At 45.6% G+C, this 20590-nt stretch overlaps 9 protein-coding genes across 9 annotated transcripts; 4 read left to right on the top strand and 5 right to left on the bottom strand.

Moving 5' to 3' along the window:
* Positions 1-2627: 2627 nt before the first annotated feature.
* On the bottom strand, positions 2628-3017 carry TERG_01160 (uncharacterized protein; the record flags this gene model as incomplete). The annotated part of the gene is made up of 1 exon (XM_047747716.1): positions 2628-3017. One exon carries the CDS (start codon positions 3015-3017, stop codon positions 2628-2630), a length of 390 nt encoding a protein of 129 aa, XP_047603680.1.
* Positions 3018-4065: 1048 nt separating this feature from the next.
* On the top strand, positions 4066-4758 carry TERG_01159 (uncharacterized protein; the record flags this gene model as incomplete). Its single annotated transcript, XM_003239129.2, has 1 exon — positions 4066-4758. One exon carries the CDS (start codon positions 4066-4068, stop codon positions 4756-4758), a length of 693 nt encoding a protein of 230 aa, XP_003239177.2.
* A 1320-nt stretch (positions 4759-6078) lies between these two features.
* Positions 6079-7340, top strand: TERG_01158 (uncharacterized protein). The gene has a single exon (XM_003239128.2). It carries the CDS (start codon positions 6207-6209, stop codon positions 7008-7010), a length of 804 nt encoding a protein of 267 aa, XP_003239176.1. The 5' UTR covers positions 6079-6206; the 3' UTR covers positions 7011-7340.
* An 84-nt stretch (positions 7341-7424) lies between these two features.
* On the bottom strand, positions 7425-8551 carry TERG_01157 (uncharacterized protein; the record flags this gene model as incomplete). Its single annotated transcript, XM_003239127.1, has 6 exons — positions 7425-7633; positions 7690-7808; positions 7869-7934; positions 7995-8076; positions 8137-8274; positions 8365-8551. The coding sequence occupies 6 exons, from the start codon at positions 8549-8551 to the stop codon at positions 7425-7427; spliced, it is 801 nt and encodes a 266-aa protein (XP_003239175.1).
* Positions 8552-9515: 964 nt separating this feature from the next.
* Positions 9516-11638, bottom strand: TERG_01156 (uncharacterized protein; the record flags this gene model as incomplete). Its single annotated transcript, XM_003239126.1, has 5 exons — positions 9516-9701; positions 9794-10183; positions 10243-10560; positions 10625-11262; positions 11353-11638. The coding sequence occupies 5 exons, from the start codon at positions 11636-11638 to the stop codon at positions 9516-9518; spliced, it is 1818 nt and encodes a 605-aa protein (XP_003239174.1).
* Positions 11639-12050: 412 nt separating this feature from the next.
* TERG_01155 (uncharacterized protein) lies at positions 12051-12324 on the top strand (the record flags this gene model as incomplete). Its single annotated transcript, XM_047747715.1, has 2 exons — positions 12051-12226; positions 12276-12324. 2 exons carry the CDS (start codon positions 12051-12053, stop codon positions 12322-12324), a joined length of 225 nt encoding a protein of 74 aa, XP_047603679.1.
* A 2801-nt stretch (positions 12325-15125) lies between these two features.
* On the bottom strand, positions 15126-16127 carry TERG_01154 (uncharacterized protein; the record flags this gene model as incomplete). The annotated part of the gene is made up of 2 exons (XM_003239124.1): positions 15126-15746; positions 15831-16127. 2 exons carry the CDS (start codon positions 16125-16127, stop codon positions 15126-15128), a joined length of 918 nt encoding a protein of 305 aa, XP_003239172.1.
* Positions 16128-16941: 814 nt separating this feature from the next.
* On the bottom strand, positions 16942-17743 carry TERG_01153 (uncharacterized protein; the record flags this gene model as incomplete). Its single annotated transcript, XM_003239123.1, has 4 exons — positions 16942-17091; positions 17166-17336; positions 17421-17636; positions 17693-17743. The coding sequence occupies 4 exons, from the start codon at positions 17741-17743 to the stop codon at positions 16942-16944; spliced, it is 588 nt and encodes a 195-aa protein (XP_003239171.1).
* Positions 17744-19245: 1502 nt separating this feature from the next.
* On the top strand, positions 19246-20314 carry TERG_01152 (uncharacterized protein; the record flags this gene model as incomplete). The annotated part of the gene is made up of 2 exons (XM_003239122.2): positions 19246-19336; positions 19404-20314. The coding sequence occupies 2 exons, from the start codon at positions 19246-19248 to the stop codon at positions 20312-20314; spliced, it is 1002 nt and encodes a 333-aa protein (XP_003239170.2).
* Positions 20315-20590: the final 276 nt, after the last annotated feature.

The following is a 20590-nucleotide window of genomic DNA, read 5'->3' as shown; positions in this document are numbered from 1 at the left end:
TCTTCATGATATGGATCGACACTGATCAGAACTACATGCAGATAATCACTATCAAGGCCCTTTCTCCCCGACTCTTTCTCATGCTTATTCGCTGATATCTTGCAATGAGGGAATACAGTCGATTGCCATTCTCGAGGACTCTATATGAGCTCTTTTAACTCGCGAGGCTAAGTGAAGCGAATTACACATTAGCCATGCAGAGGTGCAGCACCAAGAGGACTACCAGACATAGTACTAGATGGTTGCTACGAGTAGCCCGACGCGTTACTATATTCAGTATCTGTATGAGGGTGCCTGAACAAGCGAATATGACTTAGGTTACGATGAGAGTAAAGGTTATAAGAATAGAATGGAAGAGTGGATAGTGGAAGAAAGGATGGCAAAGTTGAAGGGTTGTACCGACGGTGTTGGAACGCTCGGGTGCATGCGTTCTGCAACTGACATGTAGAACTCCTTCAGCTGTTACCAATAAGCAGCTGATAGAATTGCTGGGTTCGACTCTTACGAGTTCCCAAAGTGCCTCAGAAGTGACGTGGTAAAGCCTTGGTGGCAAGAGCTCTATCTGAACTGGGATTTATTCTCAGTAAACCGCCGCGACAACCAGCAGTATACCCAGCTCGCCGCGGCCTGGTCAACAGGAAATCAGGAGACTTATTGCTCAAGGAGAAGGAAACGGCCGCACAACATATTCATTTCCATTACCTAACCGCTCTCAGTGGAAAGCCATTGATCATTATACTCGCTTTTATTACCAGGTAAAACATAAAATTACTCACAACATAGACGGGATCTTTTACGGTCAAAGCCCGTCCGAGACAGAACTGGGAGCCCGCATCATTTTCATTATTGAGTTTCTTAATCGATATCCACAAGCCGTCGCGAATCAACCTTCCCTCCGGTGGTGACATTATTTATCCGAGCCTTGCGAGTGCAATTTCTACTCAATAGCCAATGCTATCAGCTCTTTAATGTTATGTTACGCAACATGTTGCCGGGGATGCTGCTATGTTACGTTGGAATATTCATGCTAGTATAAACACTTGCACATTTGTCTTATTGCCATAATCGTATGGATTCTAGAAATAAAAAAGAGAAAACACCCATAGTCTAGTTGCAATAAAAGTAAGACCACCTCCAGTGAATAATGAAATACTTCAAAACCATCTCAAAAACGCCCATGATGTCGAAGCAGCACCGGAATAATAACCAGTTTTGAAGAAAACATGATAGGGATCTCCACTTAACGTACAAACCAGCCCCGATGGAAAGCAACGGGCAGGAGCAGAACAGGAGCAGAAACAGCGAAGGCAATGGTTAGATATGGTCAATTATTAGGTATGGCGAGGCACGGGCTACAGCCAAGCGTGGCGCATCAAGCTACTTGCTAACACCATATGCCTGCAAGGTGTAGAAGAGAAGATAGGCGTCAGCCCCAAGAACCTCCGACTCAGCAACGACAGTTACACGGTCATCATTGAATTTGAACCACTCTTCACCGTGCCGGCAGTAAGCAAGGTAGTGGCCAGAGTCGATATCGCCGATGTGGACAACGACGCTCAAGAGGTCGTATTGGAACTGTGACCGGTTCTCTGATCTAGGGCTGGTGGTGTATGGCATCATATTGATCGAGGCAGGGTATGTGACTTTGGTTTCGACCTTTTCGGAGACAGATCGATTGCGCTCGAATCTCTTCAGTTGCATGCAGAGGATGACTGGCAACTTTCGTAGTCGAAGTTGCTTGGTAACTCCCATGTTGGAGTTACATTGGGTGCATCCATATTCGCTAGCTGCAAGCTTTTCAGGGGAGATATACCCTTCCAAGCACCCCTGGAGGGTTGGTGCAACGTCGGAGCTCTGATCCCTGCCGTCAAGGGCACGCTTCTTCTTCTGGACCTGAAGGTCAAGGCTGACGTCCATCACTGGGTCTTCGGTGCGGGAAACCTTGCCGCAGTTGCGGCAGGTTATGGTGCTTCGTAGTTTGCCGAAGAATGCGGTGTGGAAGAAGCAGCGACAGGCGGGGTCACAGTCGAGATGCCCTGTGGTGCTCTCGTGAAGTTGGTTTACCAAGAACTGGTAAAATTCGTGTGCGTCTTGCTGGTGGTAACCGGCGAGGTCGGAGGATGTTTGCCACGAGGCAAGGAGGAGGTTGAGGGCACCGAAGCTCTCGTCTTTTTCTTCGTTGCTGAACTCAGCAAAAGCATCTGCGAGAGCACAGCCGAAACAGTTCGCTTTCTGGCACTCGCTCGTGCTATGCCCATTCCCAAGGAAGTAGGCCGTTAAGACCGGTTCGTGGAATAGGGTTTGGAGAATAACATTCATGTAACAGGTCTGACCGAGGTTGAACAGTCCTCTGACACCTTCTTTGCCGCAAATTTTCTTGTTGGTATTCATAGCGATATAATTCGCGTACTCATCATCCTCCATATTATCGACCTTTCGTTTTCTGGAGACTACAAGGAGAAAGTTAGTCAGAGAGTTGTGATAATAAATGTAGTTATGCAATCTTACCAATAGGCTCAGTGCTATTCTTCAAAATGCTTTCCAAATCGATATCGTAGATGAGGTCGTCACATCCTTGGCAGAAGACATGCTTGCTTCTGTAGTCGGCAACTAGATTGACGAACTAGTTAGACGTTGATTTCCCTCGTATACTCATGAAGTGGCATTTTACAAAATATATGTCCTGTTTGCGAGCTATGCTCACAACGTGCAGCTTTCACACCGACAACCGAGCAATGGAGGCACTGGTATTGCGGTTTCAGGGAGAACTTTGGCCCAGAGCTACTCTGTTTCGAGGCATCAAGACGAATTTGCGATAAGTTCCATGGTCCCTTGCCACTCAGTTTTGTGTAGTTCTCAGCGAGTCTGGTGGCTGCGTCTGTGTCTTTCTCAAATATATCCTTGAGGTGTTCTGTGCGAAAGAAGGTCAAAATGCATGCTTTTAGATTCATATGGAGGAACGAACACGTACCACAGCCATAAGCTGGCTCATAAAGAGGAGTAGACAGAGTAGCCATTTTGGGTATAGTAATCCCCAAGGACGTAATGTTGAATAATGTGTAGGTAGATGCAGATATCGTGCAACACCGTCGAGTGGGTATTAAGATAATCCACAGAGAACACTGACGCCGATAAGCAAGATGGAAGGTGTTTCCTGCACAATGAAAGCAGTATGCAAAGATATAGCTTTGAGATCACCCAGATAGATGTAGGGAAGAAAATGTGTGTAGGGAGCAACTGGGGAGATGATATCTTCACTTTCGAATAGACAAGTGATGGCAAAAACAAGAAAGACCACTGAGATACGGGTATCAAGTAACTGTGACCGGGCAAAGCTGGTGGAATATCCTGCTGTCGGTATGAAACAGAGCTGGGCCAAAGAGAAAAGAGAAGAGGAGGAAGAGGGTGGAGGCCAGGCTGCTAGGTTTATATAAAGATGAAGATGAAGAAAGGAGAAGACGTCGCTCTACGCGAGAGGACAGGACAGGATTATGTAATAATTAGATTAGATAATCAATATTAAGCTTTAGCTCGGGAACACTAAACTTAAACTTTGTTTTCGCGCTAATATAAGTGTCGTTTTTCTCCTTTGCTTTCACCGGCTTCAGATTTTTTAGACGATACTCGATAAAGAGGACATACCGCATTACAAACTCGTTCCCCCACTCGTCATACACGCAGATCGGGGCCATACCAGAAGAGGCTCCAACACATTACTCACGCTGGTGAAAGCCTTTTTAGTAATTATTAACTCAAGTGTTTTGCCAACGCAACGCGGCTTATTTCTTAACAAACCCTCCGAACCTCAACTGGGAGGCTGTTCCGATTCATACCATGGAGAAAAATTCTCGTTTCGAGTCACAAATTGCTTTGAATGCTTAAGCTCTTCATGAGCTTAGCCCACTTGTGGTTAAAATATCTCAAGACAATATGGCATCTCATGGAGGCCTATTGGAAGAAAGCCTTCCTGCCGTTATTCAGGGGCTTAACCGAGCAATAGTTAAAAGCGACGTCTTGTAGGCTCTTGGATCAACTGTCGTACTCGGCCTCAGCGAAGAGATAACCATGAAAGCTGGTTGTGGCATCGACATCGACCACATTCCAATGATGAATTACATCCAAACACGAGTTCCCCGGCTTCGAGCACCACATATACATGGAGTCCTCCAGGATGGTCGCCGTAGCTTTGTGTTCATGACTCGCATTAAAGGCGAGCCACTTGACAGAGTTTGGAAAACGCTCGATAACTCCCAGAAGGAATCTATCAAAGAGCAATTAGAGATCATGTTCTCTGGCATCAGATCACTAACCCCACCTCCCTCAGACGAGCCACATGCCCTTCTTGGTGGTGGCATTCCGAGGAGATGCCGAGATGCAAGGAGGCATGTACGAGTCGCAGAGAAACCCATTGAAAGTATGGTCGAGTTCAACCTATTCCTTACCACTGATCCACATCGTACGGAGACTGGGAGGTTAAAAATGATCCGCTCATTCCTTTCCTCCGATCATAAATTTGTTATGACATACGGTGACCTCCATCCCCGCAATATCATGGTCATTACGTCCAATATACTCCCTTCGGACGTTTTTACGCCGTTAGTTAAGGTTACGGGTTTGCTAGACTGGGAGATGTGTAGCTATTATCCTGATTATTGGGAGTATGTGAAAATATCACATACTATTCACCCTGGGGATGGTTTTGACGATTTGGTGGAATTATCTACCAGCTTCGATTGGAGTATGGCCCAAGGAGTATAGTGTCGACGAGCTGATAAGTCGTTGGAAAGGCTAAGGCAATAATCCGGCATATGCTTCTGGTTACTATTTTTCGTGGACTTTCAACTCAACTTTCTGTCGGGACACGGTATCCAATAAAACTAGGGCAATGTCCCTCCCTAAGAAGTTGGAGGAGAGTAGAGACTACTGCGGTAGACGGGTTACGAAGGCCACGTTCGCTCGTCCATGTTTTGGAGCATGTTAGCTTATGATACAATTCAGGATGCATCATAAATGTTACTTAAGATATGGCCCCAGCTAATTTGGTACCTTTAGTTACTTCGTTAAATGAACTAGCTAGTGAACAGGCCTATACACGAAACCCCAACAGCCAAACAACTACCATGGGGTAAATCAATCATACCAGATCTTCAAAACAAGGCCTCTGCTTTGGTGGCTTACTCGCCAGTATTGTAAATAAATTCAAATACGCTAGGTAAAAGCTCGTTGAAGTGATACATAGTTAAGCCTTGCAGATTATAATTTGACGTCATGGTGCTAGTTAGTGCCACGCAGAACAAAACTTCACCACCTCACTGCCAGTTCTGCCTCTTCGACTGTAGATTTGCCTTTGCAGTAGGAGACACCTACATAAAACCCCCCTCCTCCAGGTTGTCCAGGTTTTCCATGACCCAAGATTCGCAGTTCCAGGTTGTGCTTTGGTTGTCGACTGGACGGCTTTGGATTTTGCCTTCTGCCTCACGTTCTTTTTCAGTTGGGATGGTGCCGCAAATAATGGATTCCTTGAGCTTGAGTGATCGACCTGGCTCCTTACGAATTGGCTGCTCGACATAATACCCAACGCCGCCTTTGTCGTCCCCAACTTGGAGGATTGTCGAGTCTCCATTCTCGCTTTTCAGCCATAGTGCCCAATGACAGGGTCCCGCTCGTCAGAAGGGCTGTAAATTGCGACTGCCACGGTTGTCATCTTGAAGCGTCACTATTTGAGAACGGTCAACATCTCAGACGATGAGGCACTAAGTTATCTGTTGGAGCATGCACGTTTGAAACATCGAGGTAGCAAGTTGCTCTCTATGCACAATGCATAGCCCCGGCAGGGTAAAGGGCGGCTACGGGAGGTATCCGACTAGCTATAGCTAAATATGGGGTACCATTATTAGACCCCTTTGGTGCAATCAACCGTCGCCTGGTTTACAGGTTGAATTTACAACACCTCCCAGCGGGGATATCCCGTGGCTTACTCCGGGTTTTACGGAAGGGGGTTGACATTGACATTCCCGCTATAACTAGTTCGTACTCCGGCCCCCAACAACCACCAATTCTCGGGATTTCATGCATGGACGGATACTCCGCCACCGCAACAAGTTAACCGCCAGCACGCCCTGGTTTTGTAAGTATCAAATGCTCAAACCCACCCCTGAACTACACGTTGACTCACCAACAACCAACTACCAAATAATCAGAAGAATATGGCGTTTCCCGGCCTACATATCGTCGAGCCCAAAGGCGCCCATATGCACACTATCATTCTGCTCCATGGACGTTCTAGTGACGGCCCTGAATTTGCCGAAGAACTCCTTGATTCGAAAACGTCCGAGAAGAAGACGCTTACGGCGCGGTTCCCAAATTGCCGCTGGGTATTCCCTACCTCTCGAGACCGATGGAGTTCAGTTTTCCAGGAGGACTTAACTGCTTGGTTTGATATATATTCTCTGTCGAACGCTTCCGCGAAACAAGATCTTCAAATTGATGGCTTGAGAGAAACAATGCTATATATTCTAGAGGTTATGAGTCAAGAGATTGATCTTCTTGGAGGAAGGCCCGAAAAAGTTGTACTTGGTGGAATAAGCCTGGGCATGGCGGCGGCTTTATGGGTACTCCTATGCTCACCAGGAAGATTCAAAGGGAGAATCGGCGGCTTCATCGGGATGTGTGGATGGCTTCCATTCGCGAATAAGATCCAAGACTTACAGCACCCAAGGGAGATGATACCAAAGTTCCTTTTGGATACCGTCCGATGCGAAGAACAGGTGCAAACCAGCACAATAGATACTGAAACCATGCTATCTACGTCAGTATTTCTACTGCATGGATCTGATGATACCTGGGTTGATGTTGAACTGGGTCGCGCGGCGCATAGGGGCCTCTTGAAGCTGGGGATGAAGCCTGAGTGGAAGGAGTATGTGGGTGCAGAAAATAACGGACACTGGATAAAGGAACCGGAGGGGTTTGATGCTATTGTTCAGTTCTTGGAGGCTGTCTGGGCATCGTAGAGCTTATTAAACGCTTCACTGTCGCGAAGGAAGATCTCGGGTATGAGGCTGTTGTCCAACTGTTGAACGAGAAGCACACCTCAATTTAGCATGCCCACAGCTACTGTCAGATAATGTATTCAGGGTGTCGTGGGTACTTCAATTCTACCCAGGTAAATCGAGCCATTGGCATGAGACGATAATTTTTGAGTAGAAGTTCAAGGTTCCCTCAGAAAAATTAAGACTCGTTGGGTCATAAAATGCATTTTGATAAATTTCATTTAGAATAAAAACCCAAAATGTATTAAGTATCAATGAGCTTGGTCGAATCGTTAAATATTTTCATTATTAATATGTTTCTTATGTTTTAAAGTATTTATTTATTAGTAGAAGCCGCCAGTAAAACGAAATAGGTAATAGGGGTCGATGCCAGATTCAAGGTCCTAACCTTTGGGATGACCCTACGAAGTTCAACTTTATGCTTCTATCGCCAGTACCGTTTGTTGGGAGAATACCGTATCGACCATAGGTTTTCTGATCCACAGAAACGTAGTGAGGTAGCCTTCCGAGTAAATTTAACTTTGTTTCAATCCACCTGAGGACTTTCTCTGGTGGAAACAAGAATTTCAAGTATCCCAATCCAACTAAAACGAGGCCTATTAGCACAAAGTCTTGAAATTCTAAGTAGAAAGGCACCTACGGAGATATCCAACAGCGATGCAGCACGTGTGGCCCATGAAACTTGTGTTGGGAAGGACTGAAAAAACTGCATTTAGGATCAAGGGGAACGTCCAGCTCGGAATTTGGTATTTACCCCAACTGTTCGTTTAAAGTTAGATTTGTGAATGATATATTGTAAGGGATGCTGTACGGGCATACCTGATGTGAGGGTGTGTTTGAAATCTTTTTATAGCCTCTGAGCCAAGGAGTAAGAAAAACCACGAACTAGGAACACATTCATTAAAATCGCAGAGCCATGGTATCGTTGTAATATTGGAAACACACCTAGAGCCTAGAACGGGCATATTGGACCGGAAAACAAATCTGGAGAGCACAACGTAGATACCTGCCGGCAGTGTTGAAAGGGCTGGAAAGAAACCTGTGAGCTCCCTGAATTATGCTAGTGAAGCAAGTTCCGTAAACTTACGTCCAAGAAACATGGCAAGGGAGGTAAGAGTTCCATGTTCAGCTTCAAACTTCTCTAGTAAAGGTGTCACGGCAATTATGTTCAAGAATGCGTGTAAAAACCCGGCATGTACGATAGGATATGTATTTATTCGGTACACTATGCAAATAAAATCATTAGCTACAAGATCCGTTATTGGGATGGTGTAGTAACCTTGCAGCAACTAGCGCTTGAAGTCCTGATACTTACTTCCTCCAGCAAAGCTGATCTTAGAGGGATACAAAGCCCCCCATTTCGGCACATCCCAAACATTCTGTAAGCCTATCACCCAGAATACAACAATGCATAGAAGGGCAAGTCGAGTGAAAAGAGGGAGTCGGAGTAAATAGGATCGTAGACGTGACGGATCGAAGGTCATTCCAGGAATAGAGAGCATCCTGGGTATCGTATTAAAAAGCGGACCGTGAGAACAGTGGAATGGGTCAAAAAGAAACGTATATAATGCTTGCGACGAGAACACTTCTAGTTTTCAGTGCTATACGTTATTTCCTGCCGAAGTATGAAGAGTTCTTGTTCTCCTAAAGGTATTCCTAGGCATATAATGACGGAATTCAATGTAGCAGTAATAGCGAATGAAGATTCGTATCAATTATATAATGAGGTGGCGGTGTTTTTCATTAGTTGCTCATGATATTCGTCTCGGCTCAGGCCGGGTGGGAAATGAAGGTCGTGAATTCTTCAAGCTGCCTTAGAACAATGTCAGATAGGCACGCGAGACTCGTGGATTTGGCTAGCCACCTTTTAAAATATGTCAAGCGTCTGATTAATGGTTAACTCATCCGCGGTATTGCATCCAACATGAATTGCATCCAACATGAATGCAGCCGGACGCATAAAACACAAAAAACCTTCACTTAACAACTTCCTGGAGTTCCTTAGGAGGGAGAAATCGAATTTCGTCTCAGAAAAGGTGAAATGATTTGATTAGATCAGCAAATATCACGTGTCAGTCCCTGGCGTGGAGTGAAGATCTGATAAGATCAAACTTTAAAGCTCAGTTTTCAAAAGTTAAAAGGAGCGCAGCTTTTTTTTTTTTTCGTCACGATCAAACGACCAAATAAAAGAACGCTGGCTTCATTCGCAATTAACTAATTACATTATAGGATTGGGTGACGAGGACATATCAAAGCAGTCAAAGAATGTTGCAACAGAGCAGGCTGACAAAAAGCTAGAGATAGGAACGGGGTATAACGCTAATGACAACAGCAGAAAAACAAATACCAAATGAATCTCATACGAGCAGTGTAAAGAATTAAGGCTGCTGTGTCTTTCAGAACAAGTTTACAGTTGTTGGGAAAGCTATAATTCATTATTGGCGGCGCGAAACTCCCGCTCCTTATTTATTCGGGAAACTTGAAACCATCACGTATCGGTGATGTGGAAGCCGAAGTTTTGGTTGCCCATGCCTTTAGAGATATGACAACGATCTCCCAGGCCATGGAAAGCGCTGTGACTCCCATTCCAACTGTGAAGACAACCATTGCACTTACCTCATAATATTCCATGGCTGCAACAATATCCGCGGTCTATACGGTCAAGTTAGCATGGGTTTGTCGACTGGTCTATAGTCTGATATAGTTTGGGGAAGCAGGAAACTCCAACACAGAGGAATGCATACACTTAACATGAAAACAAGTCCGCCTGATATAAGACAGAATGAGGTGACCAGCTCTGAGGGTGGCCGGGAAGGAAGAATCGAGATTGGTGGGTTGATATAGAGCAGAATATATGTGACAGCGCGTGCCAATGAGAACCCCACCAGGAGCATCCCCCACTGCGTGTGAACCATAGTCGACACCATACTATGTTGGTGGTGGGAACTCATCATTAAACCCAACAACAAGATTATTGTTGCAGGCATAGGGTTGAGAGATACTCCTTGGGACCTTGGCAGCCTCCATTCGTCAGCACCTGAAGGGTATTCTTTGTCAAGAGCGATTGGAGGTGGTCCCAAAGCAGTCTGATTTATCCAGTCACGAACTCGACGAGATTCAGCCAACATTCCGCACTGAAAGCTCATGGTCAGCCTGAGTGTGTAAAAGCAGAGTTCAAAACAAGAAAACTTACCAAGCCGCCGCCGAAGAACATGATGGTTATCGAGACATGTTCAAGATCGTGGGCCGTCCATGGTCCTCCCCACCCACCAAGATGCTCCAAAAACATGTTGGTGGCTCCATATAAGAAAATAACAAACGATTCTGTGAATTCTGCGGTTGGTATTCTTGATTTCCAACCCCCTACGATGGCACGTGATGGCTTCACATTCCAGGCCCATCCGAAGTCTGCAAAGCAACCAAGCCACCGACCTAGAGTCAAGAATCCATACCACATGAAAATCCCGCCTTTGATGAAATGCGCCAGTCCGTTGAAAATTTGTCGTCCGCGCTAGGTGTCACACACCCGTTAGCCAACAAACGAGATGCCATGGGGAATTGTCAGCAGTACTTACGAAAATTCCAGTATAAACAACAGCACCCGACGTAAGCGCAAAGAATCCAAGGATTAGGATTGTTCTCTCAATGATAGTGTGGATCAAGCTCAATGCACTGAGGACACGCTGTGAAGTCAACTGAGGAACACGAGCTGTCAAATATCTGTCGAGTGACCCGAATGGAGATAGCCGTTGACAGCTAGGCTTATTGTTTCTTTCGAGGTTTGGTATCGCCATGTCCTCAACCTCTTGTCTGTCATGTTCAAAGGAACTACATCCGCTACGGGGGGAATACGTGTGCTCGTCGCTGCCTTGACCGCTGTCTGCAGACCACCGAGTTTGCCGATTGGTATCCCGAGAATAGGAGTCATTTCTGCCTGAGTTGGTATCAACAGAAAGGAAAGCAACTCTTTCATATGCGTTATCTTGCGCATGGCCTTTGCCGTTGGAGTATGCGAGAAGTAGCCCCATCACAACCTCCGCAACCATGACCCATGTGGCCACCCATCCTATCTTGGTATGCACATTGTGCTCATAAAGATCGGGAGTTTGGTTACTATATATGATGCCGCATAATACGGCAACAGCATTGACGACCAAGAAACCAAACTGAGTTGGCAACGCGAGTCGGGACTTTGATACACTAAACACAATACCTTTTCACCAAGAGCAGATTCCAACCGTTAGCTACGCAAGAAGCTCTCCTGAATCTCATCAAAATTGTAATCGGAGAGGAGATTTCTTACCTACTGGGAGGATAACGATCCAAGCTATGGCCATCAACACGATATGGGCTAGGATCGTTCCCGAATGTTTCTGGTATCTAAAATAGCTCATCAAATGGGCTGTGTCTCCAGCAGCCATGGTCGCCGTCGCTGCCGCGGCTGGTGCTACAGATGATGTCGTTTCCGTCGCTCCCGCCATATGTATTGACTCGTGGCCATCACCATGCGGTATCGCGCCCGCTACCGTCGCGAGAAACAGTAGCAAGGAAGCATAGGAGGCGTGAGGCGCGAGACGATGTGGCAACATCCGGAAGAGTGATTTGAGAGAGCACCCCAATTCGGCAGCCTAGGATGCTTTGTAGGAAAGGCTTCTCCCGTGGGCAGAGCTTGATATAATAATGGATGACTATTTATATACACGATTTGAGACTGCAGGAGCGAATGATGGAGCTTATGACACTCGGGGAAGGAGCCTGGTACTCAGGGGAGGAAGCAAAAGGACATAAGGAAAGCACGAAAGAGCAGGAAGCAGCGTTGAGGGAGGGTCAGCCATGTGCCCTTTGTCATAAACTATTTATGTCTGGCGCATTGCCTGACATCGGTTCTTCATGAAGATCAAGGCGGGCTGACAAACCCACGAAACGGTCGGCCGCCGGAAGAAGAGGATCCCAGAAGGACCCAGGCTTCGGAGTTAAGTGCAATATTCTTTCTGACGAAAAATGAGAACAACTTATGACGAAATATGGTTGGAGAACTTTATGCATCAGCTTAGAGTTGATGTGCATGATAGGCTGGCCAGGCCATGTACGAGGTACGAAGTACGAGAGGCCCTTGTTCAAGCTCTCAACTCTAACGCATTTCCTGACGAGTCCGCCGCGCAGTCAAGAGACGTAAGGTAAGATGTTGTGCCTTCCCCGTCTTACTGCGTATTCCTCTTTGCACAGTTCGCCATTTTCACCGCCAGGAGCACTTGGCCACACTGCTTGGACATGAAGCGCAGGCTCCATACATATGCATGGCTTCAGCTGAATCACTTCCAGGTTGTACCGTGGTTGCTCATATCACCACAGGACAGGGTGGGGAACAGCATGGGAGTGGGAAGGAAAAAGCAACGGTGACCCTCTCGCCGCTCCCTTTGCAAGGCTCAACAAACGCCTTATTTCCACCGCTGAAATACTTATAAGCGACCAGCAAAGAAGAGGCCCTTTGCCTATGACAAATGAGTGCTCAACATAGGTTACGTCTGTATAGAACAACTCTGCTTGAAGGGAGACGGGCGAGAGTAGTTGTGGGGTTCGGTGGTGCTCTCCGGATGGCCGGCAACGGAGATGAGAGTCATTTCGAAAATTTTGCATGAACTAACTAGTTAGTTGGGCCTATGTGACTTGGGTCGGACGAAAATTACCGACATCCCGAGGGGATTTTGGGATTTCAAAACAAGCAAAGTATCCAAGAAGTACCTCTTGACATACTTGAGGCCAGAAAGTGACTTAAGAAGTACTTCACTGCTTTGTCTTTCTGGTCCCGCTTATCTAGCCGGCACATCCGCCAGAATTATTAATTTCACACGCAGCCCAAATACTTACCAAACAACTCACAGCCTGGAGCGTACGCTCTGCCCGTGCTTCAGCCATTAAGACCTCCTTACCGAGGGCATCGATGAATCCGTCCCCGATCATCCGATGCCTCTCGCTTGTGGGATGGAGCTAATCAACGCTCTCTTTTAACCAGTTAGTTCTCCGATTTAGCCGATGACAACGAAAAGATTGCCCATTTAACTCGATATGAGGAAGAGCTAGCCAAAATAGGCTGCGTAGCCCAATACTTCGGGCATTAGATTTATCATTTCGGTTGCGACCCCTCGTAATTATCATTATTTCCAAGCATTGTGCATTAAATTGTATCGTGGCCGTTTGGTTTCTTTTTTCCCCTTATTAACTAGTTATTAATATAGGGATGTTTATTCACAGCGCCTCATCATGTAAGTAATAAGAAAATCGCAATCCCTCAAAGCTCATGAGTAGAGAGAGACTTTATGTTGGGTTATAGGATAGTTAAGGATAAAGTATTATAGGATTAAGTTGACTGGACAGTCCAGTTAACCAATCTACACCATTACCCATTGCTCGTGACAACCTATTAACCAGTTGTTGGCTAACTAGTAAATTGATGCATGAACCCTATCGAAAGAGCTACCCGACGTCGTCATATAATCGACAATCCGTTTCTGGCTATGCAGTCTTCGTCGGCTATTTCAGATTAAGTCTCTGCAAACCGATGTCCAACGAATGGAGGAGAGATAGAAAGAGGGAGAAGACTACTTTGCATGTTGCGAGAATACCTGGGCTTGCTACTAGTTACTTATCTACTGCTTGCGAGGATTTTTTGTTGTCAATAGTTAAAATGCCACAGCGACGTCGATAAAAATAGGGTGCGAATGAGCCTAAGCAACCCGTCGATTTCTTGCCGATAGTGGTTAATCAAGCATATTCTACCGGAGGCTCCGGCCACTAAGACAGTTAGAACGAAGGAATCTTATTGAAATTGAGAATCCATGGAGTCACTGTCTGTGTTCACATTAAGATGTGTCTAATAAGATTCAACCCGAAAACATGACATGTAATGATGTGCTAGATTTACTCTCCTAAGCTAATAACATGATTGGATTGAAGTGTAGATTCGTGTGCCGAATAGTAGCCCTTTGGTTCGATAGTATTTGAGCCTCATTTTATTTTTGGAGAGGATAAATGTCTACAATACCAGACCATAATTGTCCCACTATCCCAACAAATATCAGTCTTCGAATATGCCATAAAGCCAGGCGGTTGATTCGCTGCCCTTGTGACTTGGATAAATTGCTCTGTCGCCCACAAGAGGACGATAATGAGCGAAATCTATATGCCAGTGAGGCTTTTCCTCGAAACCTCTCCAACTTAAACCATTTTTCCACCTAACATCTGATTTATATCCAGGATTATTCCTCATTCCAATGAACAAAATCCCTGGAATCCACCAGTAGACCGGCGGCCGTATGCTCAAGTTTGGCAGTCTAGTTGAGTATATCGCGCTGTCCAGAATACTGATCGTATTTAAAGTATCGTATAGAGTTTGATAAGGAATGTAAGGTGGCTAATAGTAGGTTGTGCTCGGACATTTATTACTCTCCTTGTTAACTCATGAACGCCTGCCCTACGGCGTCAAACTGGAAATGGCATAGCTCAGGATTCACGAGGAGGGAGAACATCGCCAAGTATTGCTTCACCTGCTTCTTAGGAAACCAAGATATATATATATAATTACCCCTAAATTTCCCAAGATCCCCAAACAACAAAAGATATGGGATCGTTTGCTTCAAGGCGTAGCTGTTTAATGGGTATCTCTGGATGAAGGGTAGACGGACATTGTGAATAGCACAGGCGTCATCCTAACGACAGAAAGTAAAGCAGCCTCCGTAGGTTGTAGTCAGAAAGCGTGAAAATAAACATGGTCGAGGTTTGAGGCTCCTCGAGAGTTTTTTAAAAGTGGATTTCCATTTTGAGTTTACCGCTAACAGCCCGCTCTGGAAATACTTTATTCCTTATTTTGACATCCGGCAGGATCTTAGGGTGAATTTCCACCTTGCAACAAACAAACAATGAAAACCCGAGTTTCTACAAATTAATCCTGCGTCTCACTTTACCACCAATAAATATCCATGAACTAATATCAATACTGTCTATATAGTGCAATAACAAGATCAAATACCCCTATGACGGACTCTATCAAACTTGGAAATCGAAGCATCAAACTCTTCTTTACTGGCCTTTGTCAAATCCAGCCCTGAAACATCTGCTAGGATGGAATGCATTCAGAAGAAAAACAGAAATGACCACAAACACGCTCTCCATTCCAATAAACAATCCTTCGTTGGATAGCAGCGGTCCATCCCATCCTTCAGACAATTCCGCAATTCGATATATACTTCGTACATATATGCAAACTGTCGATCCTGCTAGAGACAGCAGAAAGAGTTTGAACTGGGAGGATGATCGAAGATGGGAATAATTTGGATCTAGTGCAGCATTCCCCAAGGCACGGATGCGATTGTGGGTTCGAAAAGCGAAGTCCGCAACCAGTCCCATGAATATAGTCAACGTAATGACCTGAATCACAAGGCCAGCCACCATAATGTCTTTCCCTAAGTCAGCTTGCGTCCGGTCATTGTCACCCGCGGTGCTGGCAATTCCACCGCCGGCACCTTGGAGGGCCAGTGCAAGGATATCGCAAGGAATAAAAAGTCGGGGATACCATCGTGGGCGGATTCGGGAGTTTTCGGGGCCAAAAGCAGTCACGATCCGGGATAAGGTAAAGTATATACCAGCAGCAAGGAACGCAGGCGCAAGAGTAAGGCAGCATATCTGAATCATAAATGGAATCTACCTCATAGGTCAGTGATTCATATTTCCATGTTTCCCAAGGCAAACAAGGAGATTCGTTGAAGATAGATCCGGTAGCTATACCTGTTTCCATGGATTATCCCACATCATAATTCTACCTATATATCCAATCGTCTCGCCTAGGGTTCCCAGGATCATGGCAATGGTGAAGCCCAGAAATCGTCTCGTTGCAAGTCCTTGGATTATGAAAGTGACAGCAGAGATAAAAAACAGAGCTGTAAATGTCGCATTTGCCGGCAATGATGGCCGGTACTTATACCACGAAAGAGAGATGTCACATATAGCAAAGGTACATAACTCTCTATCAAAGACCTGCTCTCGGGCCGCAATGGGTGTGATTGCTGAGATGGCACTAGTCATCTTGAAAGAGACCGTATATAAGATCTCAATACAATATTAATTGCTTTCAGGTATCTGTTTTATGGAAGGGAGGTTGGATTTCTGTCAATGGCTCTGGCTCTCAAGGACCATTGCGTTGTTTATATAGTTCTCCTGAAACAGGTACACGTCCGTTCGGCAGGCCAGTGCAGAATTCACACTTTATGGCAAGACACGGATGTACGGGGGGAAGCGAGGGGTGGCATGCCCCTTCCGTGAACCCCTGAATCAGTACCAGATGCATTATTATTTAACGAGCCAGGGTATCTCGGTATGGTCGATATGATTCCCCTATAGACTAGGGCTAAGTGGACTAGGGCTAAGTGGAAGAATGTGAATGTGTTTGTGCCAAATCTTCCAGGGTTGTTAAATTTGGAAGCCAACGTAGGCCCTGCTGTGGCTGCGCTGGCCCTTTTTCCGGGAAGTAGAACGGTCCAGCAAGATGTATAATCGGAGCTCGTATAGAAGGCTTCAACGTTCTTTCCCACTGCGTTTATGCTCTAGATTTTGAAGGATCTAGAATTTGCCTCACGCATTCGTCAATGGCAGCGACTTCGTCACAGCCTAAATCCTTCAATAGTCAATTACGTATTTCGATCTGTTGTTCGGCCTCAGAGACTGTAGACAGATGATGTAAGAACATACGTTTATTGCTAATTATTGTTGCCTAACACCAAAGGACTGCAAACTCCCGCATTGATATCTGGACCTGATGTCCGAAACTAGTAAGAACTTGGAGCTTCTATCATAATATTTTCTACTTTGCGATGACATCGAGCCCGGTAATCGACTCCATCTAACACTTATCGAATTTTACCAGAACATTGTAATTTTGCGGGTCGAATTTTTGACCAGCAACTTTTGTACGGGATTGCTGGCACCCGCGTAGAATCTCATCCGCATAATTTCCAAGAAGAGGACAAAATTCCTCGAACCAAGAATCACGCTACGGATCTGTTAGTTTTTTCTCTTCAAGGAAAAGGGGGAGAGAAAAGAAACACGATCTGTGTGAATACTCACATCGTTGCAGAGGAAGATCCCACTATCCCAGGAACAGCTAATCCGACTGCACGATCGATTTCGAACCCTACAAAGTGATGCCTGCGGAGCGCGTTTGAGATAGGCGACACCCTCCTCAATATGTTTTCGCCATGCTCTCTTGGTGCCACTGGGATCACAGATTATATCCCCCTTTTGCCATTGTATGTTAGATCATCATTTGTATCCTAAAGACTTTTAAATTCTTGTAAAGTAAGCGAAACCAGTAGATCTTACTGGTATTCTTTTCTCCAATTTAGAGCTAACTTTGCGAGGGCTATGGGGTGCGTCAGGGAAATCTTCCGGCTTATAGCTGGGGTTTAACTTGAGAATTTGGTGAAAAATCTCTTGAATAGTGCCCTCAAGAGTCACATTATCCCCGCCTGGTGTGACTGGCCCAGTATATATCATCGAACTCGTAGCGAATGATTCCACGGTTGCGCTCGCAAGGACCTGCCATAGTCAGACGGAATTTCATGTTAAAACAGGCATCTTCTCGAGGATATTACCATGAAGGCGGCAAAAATAAATGCAAGTAGGAGACTTTTCGTAACAGCCATGTTTCTAGAAGTAGATGGTAAATGTAAAAGAAGATATGGTTTGCGCTTGCGACGGACTTGAGTTGGGGGGTTTGGTATTTGGTTAGGAAGTGAAGGTCCCTTTTATAACCATAAAACGCGATTTTGCTATCGTCCATTTATCCATTAGCTTCCGAAATTTGCAGTAACTTGTGCTCCCACATCTACAGCCATCAGTCACTTTCTCACTTGCCCCTCACTGGGATTCCATTTACGAGATGTAAATGATTGGGCTTCTATGGGACCTTAACTCGTAGTTGGACCAACCCTCGCTTACTGAGGTCCGAGAGAAGAGATTATTCATTTATTCCCAGTAACACGGACATCAACATTTCATTGAAGTCCGCATTACACGCAGCCTGCCAGACAGGTAACAAGACACCGTTCGCTAATCGCCATATGCGAACGGCTTCCTGCTGATGAAGCAAGATTCAATTATAGACCAGGGTTCTGCATTTTGCTGAGAACCACTCATAGAGATGATGTTTAATCGCGCATCAAAAATTTGGGTATAGTTATATATTTGTATATCCACATAATATAGCAACTGCTATTGAGAATGGCCCCAAAGTTACGCAGTACTACTGCATTCAAATGCCTCAGTCACATCTATAGATTAATACGCCAGATAGATGACCCATCCCCTTCGCCAAAAACAGATCGCTCCTTTATATCCTCCAGAGGGCTGCGCAAAGAGTTGGAGTTGAGGAGTTGAGAAGCCGAAGACGGAAAAAAGGGGGGAAGACAGATTTATATCTTGGCACCCGCCAATCACGTGCTGGACGACTAGTTATCAGCTGTAGACCAAGATAGAGATGGAGAGTCACAGGAGCAAGAGAGAACAGCTTTTTCTTCCCGGACCATACCTGAGGGATACATGCGGCCTTCATTGGAGGCAGTCCGTGAACGCCTAATCCCTTATGGCGCTAATATGTACGTATAAACTGCCCTTAGCCCTCATGAGATGTTCCTCAGTTAACAAACTGTTTGCAATAGCAACTTTGGTCGCGAAACTGCGCCATGACCCGCGGCCGCTGTACAAGCTTCCACCCTATATATCGGTACTCCTTGTTCTAGTCGGCGCGATCTGGCTTCTGCTGCTCCCCCTGAACGAATACTCGCGAGAAACATACATTTCAGAAAATGCCCTACTTCCCGGCCAGGTACACACTTACTTTGCTGGGAGCGAGCAGAATATATTCCGCGCATACAGACAAGAGCTTGATACTGTGAAAGATCTCGATTACAGCTTGTATGTGAAATTTTCATTCACCTTGAAACGGGAGGAAATTCCCGCGAATTAAGGAACGCTGAAGCTAATCCTTAAATTATACAGCATATCAGAAAAGCTCCAATCAGTGTTTCGAGAGTCGGGACTGAAAGTTGCTACACAGAACTACGAGTATCAGTCTTCGGGGAATGTGTATGCTGGCCAAAATGTTTACAGTGTTATTCATGCTCCGCGTGGAGATGGCACCGAAGCAATGGTGCTGATAGCATCCTGGAAGACTGTTGATGGGGAACTCAACCTCCACGGTGTTGCGCTAGCACTGACACTCGCAAGATATTTCAAACGTCTGTATCCTAAAAAATGTCGATGGATCTTCAATTTTTATGTCACTAATCCATTCTGTTTGAATAGGCTGGTCTTTGTGGTCAAAAGACATTATATTCCTCATCACACCGGATAGCAAGTCAGGAGCACAAGCGTGGGTTGACGCTTACCATGATATGCATCCACCCTCTGTTCAGCCCTTACCACTAAAAAGTGGAGCTTTACAAGGGGCTATTGCGTTTGAACATCCTCAGAACCATAGATTTGAATCCCTTCACATCCTGTATGACGGTGTTAACGGTCAGCTGCCGAATCTTGACCTATTCAATACTGCCATTGCTGTTGCTCGCGGTCAGATGGGTATTCCAGTTGACTTGCAGCATGTATGGAATCATGACAATAAATACCAAAAACGTCTCCAGACTATGCTTAAAGGCATGATTCGCCAAGGACTAGGCCATGCTGCCGGGGTTCATAGCAGCTTCATCCCCTATCATATTGATGCCATCACATTTCAGACCATTGGTAGTGGATGGGAGGATGAGATGGCTCTAGGAAGATCCATCGAGGGCGTTGTCAGAAGCATTAACAACCTCCTGGAACATTTCCACCAAAGCTTCTTCTTTTACCTACTTATGCACACCAAGCGCTTCGTCAGCATAGGGACTTATCTGCCTAGCGCAATGCTAATTGCGGGGAATTTCACTATTATGGCAATTGGTCTTTGGCTTAAGAGTGGACGTCGGACTCCAAACGCGCCGCTGGAGACACACCTCACCCCTCTTGATAGCAAATCAGGGGAAGAAAAGCAAAACGCCACCACCATTGCTATTGATGGGGTCAACAGGGCTGTAGAAAGGCATCTGTCATTGCCGTTGGCTCTGGTGTTGGGGTTACATTTCTTAGGAGCTGTTCCCTTATTCACTTTCAACAGCCTTCCTCATAATGTATGTGTATACCATGTCGTACAAGTCGATTCCATTTCCAGGCCCAGCTAACAAACTTATTTTAGCTCCTATCTTATGCAGCATATATTTTTGCCGTGGCGAATATCGCCATTCCCCTCGTCATTTCTGTGGTTGTGGTTCACTTCTTACGACCTACCACCCAACAGTTTATACTCGCTAAATCATTTTCTCTTGTTCTTCTAGGATTATTTCTCTCCGCTCTAGCCACACTCAACTTCTCTTTGTCCCTTCTCCTAGGCCTTGTCTGTACGCCACTCACTTTCATCGGCTACATGGAATCTTCTTCAACTCAAATGGGGAGGTCTA

Source organism: Trichophyton rubrum, assembly GCF_000151425.1.
Source record: "Trichophyton rubrum CBS 118892 genomic scaffold supercont2.1, whole genome shotgun sequence".
Classification (NCBI taxonomy): Eukaryota; Fungi; Ascomycota; class Eurotiomycetes; order Onygenales; family Arthrodermataceae; genus Trichophyton; species Trichophyton rubrum.
This window is presented reverse-complemented; position numbering and strand designations above follow the sequence as displayed.

Bases quoted from the DNA above. Each gene is read 5' to 3' on its own strand.
- TERG_01158 (XM_003239128.2), top strand. From the start codon at position 6,207: ATGGCGTTTCCCGGCCTACATATCGTCGAGCCCAAAGGCGCCCATATG.